Source organism: Octopus sinensis, linkage group LG29 (genome assembly GCF_006345805.1).
Source record: "Octopus sinensis linkage group LG29, ASM634580v1, whole genome shotgun sequence".
Taxonomy (NCBI): domain Eukaryota; kingdom Metazoa; phylum Mollusca; class Cephalopoda; order Octopoda; family Octopodidae; genus Octopus; species Octopus sinensis.
Genome location: NC_043025.1, coordinates 2063094 through 2072764, shown reverse-complemented (window position 1 = coordinate 2072764; position 9671 = coordinate 2063094). Strand labels below are relative to the sequence as shown.

The following is a 9671-nucleotide window of genomic DNA, read 5'->3' as shown; positions in this document are numbered from 1 at the left end:
TGGAAATTATAGCAGATATATCTGAAATTGTAGGTATTGGACATATTTTCCCCCTCGGCACATCCTTTATTGAATATGATTTTCAGAAGGAATTTTGCTACATCGTAATGCAATTCTATAATGTTCTGATAAATACAATTTTGAAATAGATCTGCTTGTATACCTCCCAACCTCTAATACTGCGCGAACGTTGTTAATTTTACTACTATTTATCTGCCTTAAAATGTTCTCCATTCCAAGCAGTGTGGTTAAGCTTTAATAGGGATAGGATTGTGTTAAATTTCCCTCTCTTTCTTTACCTCTCCACACACACGTGTATATATACATGTGTGTGTGTGTGTGTGTGTGTGTGTGTGTAAATATATATATATTAACACAGAAGAATGGAGATATCATACATATTGAATCATCCCGTTTCTGTCAGATTGGCAAATCACAAAATCTTGCGATATAGTAATACTGCGTATTAATCGACCCAACAGTTACAGGGTGTTCCGTTTTCATGTTCTGAGTTCAAAATTTCGAGGACGATTTTAGCTTTCATGTTTTGGGGGTCGATGAATTAAGTACCAGCCGAGCACTAGGGTGGATGTAATCGACAAGCCCCCAGCCACAAAATTGCAGGCCTTGTGCTCATCGTAGAAAGAATATTTTAGCCCCCTTGATTACCAATTACCAAATGGTTTCGTGGTAGAAATACAGAGGCAAATACAGCAATCATCAGAAATAGTTGAATGGATTTTTTGTGGATCTTATTCCTTCTGATAACTAACTCCGTCCGTTGTCCATAAGGATATAATAAGTAATAACAATATATATATGTGTGTGTATGTGTGTGTTGCTTATGTACGCACATACGCATACACACACACAGAGGAATCTTTATATATATATGCATGAAGGTTGGTATGTAGGCCACACTCTCGTCTCCAGTTAATTATGTGTATTTATAAACATGGAGGAAACCAGATCAACCAACCCTCTATATTTGAACATAAACTTTTCGATAATATAACACAATCTCGGAAATCATGAAATTTAAATCAACTCATTGTTGTTTATTACCAACAACATTTAACGAGGAATTGAGAATTTGATGACCTAGTTTTATTATTTTCATTTTCCTATAACAAAAGAACTTCTTTTCTTATTTCAACTATGCTGCGAAGGAATAAGAAAGCGCCATCTTCATATTTTTTTCTATTGGGGTTGTTTTGCAAATATCTGAAAAAGAGACAAATATTACACAATTTAAAATAAGTAAAAATAAATAAATCTGTTTACTCCTGTTTAGTACTAAATTGCGTTTTAGTCAACACTAACAGGGTAAATGCTGATATTACACACTACAATTGTTTGTTTCTCTTCATAGTTCTGTGGGAAGTGTTGTTTGAACAAGAATAGGTTCCTTCAATCTAATTTAATTATCCTAAGAGAAAATCTGATAACAAAACAGCAACAGATGGAAGGGAATAAAATACAAAAATAACAAAATAACAAGGAGACTTTTTTATGTGCACAATATGGGTTTTAGTTAACATTCTCATCTATGGTAGAAATATCATTCTCCATATAGGCATGGTTCTATGGCAAGAAAATTACTTCTCACATCCATGGATTCTTTAGTCCAACTGTGTGGCACCTTGGACAAATAACATTTACTATAACCTTGGGTCAACTAAGCGTTGTGAGTAAATTTGCTGCAGGAAACTGTGTGGATTCCCTTCGTGTGTATATATATATATATATATATATTTCAACAATTGAGGTAAAATTAATTAATTAATCAATTTCACCAATATTCAGTATGCAAAGGGACCATTAAGGCGAATTCAAATTATTACATTATATAAAGGGCTTAGTAAATAAATTACTTTGCCGCATACTGAACTCATCAGAAATAGCAGCTAAAAAACTTTTTTAAAGCTATTTCTAATACTTAAAGAAAACCTCTCTCATAAGTGTTTTGCTCATTCAACTCACGAAAGTATGGGGGTAGAGACATTAAAAAATCAAATGCAAAGGTTATTTGAGAACGTACGTTCAGATTAGTGAAACTCGCATTTCTATCATCAGCTCAGAACTCCCTGGTTTGGATTTGAAAACACTGAAAGGGGAGCATACCCTTTCGGCTTCTTATCGCTTCTGAAGATCTGCTCGAAACTACCAGTGCCAGCAAACTCAAAAATGCAAGCGAAGATTTCTGCCCTCCGCTTTCCACCAGCGTGGGTTAAAATCAGTAAAACACTATGCTTTTTTCGGTAAAATCGAGGCATTATATAATCTTGACTAATCTTGACTAACTAAATCTTGAACGTCGTTCTCAAATAACCTTTGCATTTGATTTTTAATGTCTCTATACCCCCATACTTTCGTGAGTTGAATTGAGCAAACACTATATGAGAGAGGTTTTTCTTTTAAGTATTAGAAATACTTAAAAAAGTTTTTTTAGCTGCTATTCTGATGAGTTCAGTATGCGGCAAAGTAATTATTTTACTAAGCCCTTTTATATAATATATATATATATTATATATATATATATATTATTATATATATTTATATGCGTGTGTTTGTCTTTGTGTTTTATCCCCACCAAAGCTTGATGACCATATTGGTTTTGTTTACGTCCCCCGTAACATAGTGGGTTCCCGCAAAAGGTACCGCTGATTAATGCAGGTTTTAAAAATTCATACTAAGGACGATTTGTTCGAGGAACGCTTGGATGTAGTACTCCAGCATGGCCGCATTGTGATAACTGAAACAAGGAATAGTAAAAGTATCTACTCCAGTAGCAGTGTAATGATAAAAATGGTTTTTCAAAACAATAAACTATTAATATTGCAATAACATTGACCATCTTCAGACCAGTGCATAACTTTCAGAATCCTATTCAAAGTACACAAAACATCTTTCAACCTTTTGGTAGAAGATATAGTACTGGTACCTATAAATTGACTATAAAAGAAGAACAAGAACAAAAAGAAGGAAAAGAAGACGAAACACCAAAGAGCAGACGAAGGAAGAGAAGAAGAAGAGAAAAGAAGAAGAAGAAGAAGAAAGAAACACAAGGTGGTGAAGAAAAGAAGTAGAAGAACAACAGCAACACAACACGGAGAAATTGGACGTAAAAGGTAAAAAATGGAGAAACAATACGAAGAGGAAAACAAAGAAGAAGAAGAGGTAGAAAAAAGAGAAGAAAGAGATAGGAATAAGATGGAAGAGAAGGGGAGGATGGGAAGAAGAAGGAAAACAACAAGTAAGCGAGGAGAGGAAGAGGAGGATGCCGAGTGGGAGAAGCAGAAGAAGGAGAAGTAGAAGAAGAAGAAGAAGAAGAAGAAGAAGAAGAGGAAAAGAAAGAAGACTAGGAAGAAAAAGGAGAAGAAGAAAAATAAGAAGAAGAAGAAGAAGAAGAAGAAGAAGAAGAAGAAGAAGAAGAAGAAGAAGAAGAAGAAGAAGAAGGAGGAGGAGGAGGAGATGTAGAAGAACAAGTAAAACAAGAAGAACAAGAATAAGAAGATAGTGCACTCTGAAAGTTTATACGTTTCTGAGAGAAAATATATCAGTATCAAAGGAAACATTCAGAAAATAGTATTAAGAAACTGAACGAACTAACAAGTAGTTTAAATTCGAAAGCCTCGTGAAGGTCCCTTCTTTGATGGTTGCAATGTTGTTCCTTCGCAGATCTCTATAGCAGTAAAGAAAGAGTAAAATAGATTATATGGAAAATATTTGTGATACGACATCAAAAACTGTGGCTTTAGAATTAAATGAAGAAAGAGAAGAGCGTTAACGAAGAAGAAGAAGAAGAAGAAGAAGAAGAAGAAGAAGAAGAAGAAGAAGAAGAAGAAGAAGTTGAATGACAATATCGAAACACGAAAGAGAATATTGAAATAAGAAATGAAGGAGGAGACAAATTATAAAATAAAGGAATAATATAGTCACACTTTACACTTATAACTACACTTATTTATGAACATACTCACATACTTCAGCTAAAAATATTTAATGCAAACATGGAAACTCACAAACGTTACCATTTCTAATACAAATTCATATAAAAGTCATTGGAATTTGAGGATCAAAATTGATTTAGGATGACCTGAAGTGAAACAAAGCAACTGCAATAAGGGAACATTAAATTTGTCCTATCATTTCACTTTCTCTCTCTCTTTCTCTCTCTTTCTCTCATTGTGTCTCGCTCTCTTACTCCCTGTTTGTATCTTCCAAACTCCTGTTCGGTCCCCAAATTTGAATTGATTTGCTTATTGCAGTCTGAACGTTCATACATTTGTGAGTTTATATATATCATATATACTTTCAGAAATTATTATCAAGAAACTGAACGAACTTACAATTTCGTTAAATTCGAAAGCCCATTGAAGGAACCTTCTTTGATGGTCGAAATGTCGTTGCCGTCAAGATCTCTACAGAAGTAAAGAAAGAGTAAAATAGATTAGATGGAAAATATTAGTGATAAAACATCAAACAATATGGCTTTAGAATGAAAGGGAAAAAAGGAAGACATATAACGTAGAAGAAAAAGAAGAAGAAGAAGAAGAAGAAGAAGAAAAAGAACAAGAACAAGAAGAACAAGAACAAGGACAAGAACAAGAACAACAACAACAACAACAACTAGAACAAGAAGAAGAAGAGAAGAAGAAGAAGAAGGAGAAGAAAAAGGAAGAAGAAGAAGAAGTAGACGAAATAAGAGGAGGAAGAAGGGAGGAAGGAGGAAAAGGAGGGGGAAAAGGAGAATAAAATGAAGGAGGAGGAGGAGGGCGAAGAGGCGAAAGAGGATAATGCGGGGAGAAGGAGTAAAAAGGAGGGTGAAGGAGGGGAGGCGAGGAGGAGAGAGAAGGAGGGAATAGAGGCGGGGCAGAATGGGCAGGAGGAGGAGGCGAAATGATAATAGGAGAAACAGTAAAAGAGAAAGAAAAAGAAGGAGGAAATTGACAAAGCAGAATGTACAGGAGAAAGTTTCTGAAAAAATAAGAAGAAGAAGAAGAAGAAGAATGAAGAAAGAAGAAGAAGAAGAAGAAGAAGAAGAAGAAGAAGAAGAAGAAAGAGAAGAAAAGAAGTGAAAGAAAGAAGACTAAGAAGAAAAAGAGAAGAAGAAAAAGAAGAAGAAGAAGAAGAAGAAGAAGAAGAAGAAGAAGACACATTGAAAATCATGGTATTCAAGAAGGCGAAACAGAAAATGTAGTCAAAGAAATAACAGGAGATATTTCAGGGACAGGGAACAAACGTTTGAGGGAGAGAACATGGCTGAAAAATGAGGGAATATACGGACTCAGAAATCAACATATTTGAATGCACTCATACACATGCTTATATTCATAATATGAACGACGTAAGGTGATACGCACACTCACATTCACACATATTCTCACTCACCTGTGTGGAAATATGGCGAGAGAGATTATTAATCTCATATCGCTTAATTGACAGAAGAAAATTATATTAGAAAACCCCCTCTAACTAGAAATATATCAGCAGTTAAATTGTATCAGGCCAAATATTCCTGCTTAAATGTGCAGTAAGGATTTCAGGTTTACAGAGAGAATGTATGTGACGACATTATTTGTATATATTTATTTTCCGCTTCCACTTCAGTTGGTTTATCACTTAAATAAAGTGATGTGAATGAAAAAGTCGAAGTTGAATGATAATATCGAAACACGAAAAAGATTGAAATAAGAAATGAAGGATACAAATTATATAATAAAGAATAATATATTCACATTGCACACGGAACTACACTTATATATGAACATACACACATACTTCTGCTAAAAATATTTGATGCAAACATGTAAACTCACAAATGTTACCATTTTTAATACAAATTCAAGTAAAATCATTGAAATTAGGGGCTCAAAAATGAGTTATGGTGACACGAATTGAAACAAAGCAACAGCAATAAAGGAACATTAAAATTGTCCAATTATTTCACATTCTCTCTCAATTTCTCCCTCTTTCTCTCACTATGTTTCGCTCTCTTACTCCCTCTTTGTATCTTCCAAACTCCTGTTCGGTCCCCAAATTTGAATTGATTTTGTTTAGTGCAGTCTGAAAGATTATTGGTTAATGAGTGTATATATCAGCATCAAATATTACTTTCGGAATATAGTATCAAGAAACTGAACGAACTTACAATGACGTTAAATCGGAAAGCCTCGTGAATACATCTTCTTCGATGGTTGAAATTTTGTTGTTCCACAGAATTCTATAGCAGTAATGAAAGAATAAAAATGATTATATGAAAAATAATTGTGAAAAAACATCAAACAAGGGGTTCAGAATGAAAGGAAGAAAAATGAAGACAGATAACGACGACGAAGAAGGAGGAGGAGGAAAGGAGGAAGAGGAGGAAGAGGAGGGGAGGAGGAACGGAGGGGGAGGAGGAAAGGAGGAGGGGTGGAGTATAGGAGAAGCGGTTGAGGAGGAAGGAGGAGGAGAAGGAGGAGGAAGAGTAGGAGGAAGAGTAGGAGGAAAAGAGGAGGAAAGGAGGGGAGGAGGAAAGGAGGGAGGAGGAAAGGAGGGAGAGGAAAGGAGGGAGGAAAAGGAGGGGAGGAGGAAAGGAGGGAGGAGGGAGGAGGAAGGGGAGGAGAGCATAAGAAAAATGAAGAAGAAAAAGGAGGAAAAAAAGAAGAAAGAAGAAGAAGAAGAAGAAATAAAACAAGAGGAAATTATTTCGGCGGAACTGTGGATAAATAACCACACGTTACCACAAGAATCAAGAGAACAATGTGAAACGAAACAGTAGCTAAAACATAGGTATTATAACACTACAGACACACTCATACATATGTGAACATACACGTTTTCAGGAATAAATTTTGATGCAGACGATTATCAACTGCCAGACATTGTCATGTTCAGACACAATCAAATAAATATAACACGAATATGAAAAGTGATTATAACTTCAAGTAATAGGGAGTGAGAATAAATAGAAATCAGGGAATATTTAATTTAAAGACACATTATATTCCTCATGTATAAACGACAACATTGAAAGGACTTACAATTCCTGTAAGTTCTGAAGGCCTTGAAACATCTCTTTTTCAATCCTCGAAATTTTATTGTCGTAAAGATGTCTGAAGCAGAAAACAATATTGCTTAGTTTGACTTAATATGGAATTGCAATAAAATATTGAATATTTTTCTTTATGTATAGGAACAATATTACAGGAAAATAAGACAAGAAGAAGAGAAGAAGAAGAAGAAGAAGAAGAAGAAGAAGAAGAAGAAGAAGAAGAAGAAGAAGAAGAAGAAGAAGAAGAAGAAGAAGAAGAAGAATGGAATTGCAATAAAATAATGGAATAATATAGTCACATCTCACACAGAATTACACTTAGATATGGACATACTCACATACTTCTGCTAAACATATTTGATGCAAACATGTAAACACACAAACGTTACCATTTCTAATACAAATTCATATAGAAATCATTGAAATTTGAGGCTCGAATATGAGTTATGGTGACGCGAATTGAAACAAAGCAACTGTAATAAAGGAACATTAAATTTGTCGTATTATTTTAATTTCTCTCTCAATTTCTCCCTCTTTCTCTGTTTGTGTCTCGCTCACTTACTCCCTCTTTGTATCTTCCTAAATCGTGTTCGGTCCCCAAATTTAAATTGTTCTTGTATAGTGCAGTCTGAAAAATTATTGGGCAATGTGTGTATATATCAGCGTCAAATATTACTTTCGGAATATAGTATCAAGAAACTGAACGAACTTACAATTGTTTTAAATTCTTAAGCCCCGTGAATACACCTTCTTGGATGGTTGCAATATTGTTATCCTGCAGATCTCTATAGCAGTAAAGAAAGAATAAAAAGATTAGACGGAAAATATTTGTGATACGACATCAAAAACTGTGGCTTTAGAATGAAAGGAAGAAAAAGAAGAGAGCAGGAGATGAGGAGTGGAGGAGGAGAGGAGGAGAAGGAGGACGAGGAGGAGAAGAAGAAGAAGAAGAAGAAGAAGAAGAAGAAGAAGAAGAAGAAGAAGAAGAAGAAGAAGAAGAAGACGAAGAATGTCTTAATGTGGCAGCCGTTTCGTGTTTATTTCTTACTTGACTTGCACAACCTCGAGTATCCGCTTCGCCTATCTACATATCAACACACATATCCACACAAATACACGCACTTATACGCACATACATACGTATGCTCTCAGAAATATACACACATATGTATATCTACCTCTGGGTGCGGGAATGTGTGCGAACCTCGTCTCTGTAGTGATGTCCTTTTATCTGTCGATATAGTTTATTATCGAATCTAAAGGTGTTGTCTTCTAGTTCCAGGTGTGTCTTTGGAAATGCGTTTTGAAGCGTTCGTCCATCTGTCCGTTATGCTTTTCTACCAAGTGTTTGATTGCTTCCCGGCCCAAAGTCTGATGTATTAGTATAAAGATTAGTCAAAGATTGTAGATATAATACGTTCTGGAATGTGTTTGAGGAAATCCATATCGTCTCGGGTATAGCTGGGCATTAATGGGCATAACGGTTTGAGGAGTATATCCAAAAGATGGCTCAGTTGTTGTGTTGGGGCTCAAGGTCCAGCAACTGTTGGTCTCAATTTGATGTCAGTAGGTCTTAGTATTTTTATCTGCTGGTTCCTGCATTTTGGAGCATTCGTAGATCTTGGGTGATCCATAGGAATTACTCTCTTTCATTACAGAGCTGCATAAATAATCTTTCTCTTTATCTGTGAACGAACATTGGTATTCATTTATCAGACTTTTGAGTATATTCATTATTACTTTTTCCGGGTATCTTGGTTTTTCCTAGTAGCAGGTCTGTTTCCAATATTTTATCTTTATAGTAGTCGTGGTCCGTGACTGCTATCACCCTTCCCTAATCGGTTTCTTTTAGGATGGTTGAATTGTCATTCTTCAGTTTGTAAGGCTTCCTTTTCTTCTTCACGAAGGTTCTGTTCGATTTACTGGGAGTTTATTATATAAGATATAAAACAGATCTAAGTCACTGCGTAAAGTATGAATGAAAAACACACATGCATGTAAAATATGAGAAAATAATGGATGTTCAAAATATTTGTGATTTGAATTAGATTTACAAAGCCTTCGTATTCAGTATTCAGTGGAAGATATTTTTATCATCTCAGAAGTCAGCTTTATTTATAAATATCTTGTTTCTGTCCAATGAGCATTTCATTCGCTATTACACTTTGTTGTCAAAAGTAATTTACCTTTGCAAAATAAACTCCTTTCCTTTGCTTAGTTGATGCATAAAAGTTCTTCACAAAAATAAATAAACCCCCAAAACTTCAAGACTGAAATAATAGACTAGGAAGGAAAGCATAACAGAAATGGAAAGGGATTTATTAATAGAACTGGTGATGGTAGAGTGGGGAAACCCTTATTTAATTTTGAGTTATGTGCTACAAAGGAGAACAACCTTACATGGTGATTTAACTGGTTAAGAGTGTTATTTAAAAAAGGGATGAGACAACATACATTGCCTTAGTTTTTCGGTCTTTTTTTAGTCCTTACTCTTGCTGTATTAAATCTCAGTTTGTTCCCATTATTAACCACATATGCTAAATCCTTCATCTCCTAAATAGCATCCCTGCTCATCATTCCTGTAAACAGCTCAAACGGAATATTAATGATATCTGTCTCACAAGTATTGGAG

The 9671-nt window shown here is 35.0% G+C and overlaps 1 protein-coding gene across 1 annotated transcript in view; it reads right to left on the bottom strand.

The window, feature by feature from the left end:
- Window positions 1-1124: 1124 nt before the first annotated feature.
- Window positions 1125-9671, bottom strand: part of LOC115225971 (leucine-rich repeat-containing protein 4-like) — a 10835-nt gene continuing 2288 nt past the window's right edge. Inside the window, exons 3-8 of the mRNA XM_036514787.1 lie at window positions 7753-7824; window positions 7029-7100; window positions 6155-6226; window positions 4353-4424; window positions 3614-3685; window positions 1125-1224 (exon numbers count right to left, since the gene is read on the bottom strand). Of these exons, the coding sequence (XP_036370680.1) occupies window positions 1125-1224; window positions 3614-3685; window positions 4353-4424; window positions 6155-6226; window positions 7029-7100; window positions 7753-7824 (460 nt within the window). The remainder of the gene's footprint in view (window positions 1225-3613; window positions 3686-4352; window positions 4425-6154; window positions 6227-7028; window positions 7101-7752; window positions 7825-9671) is intronic.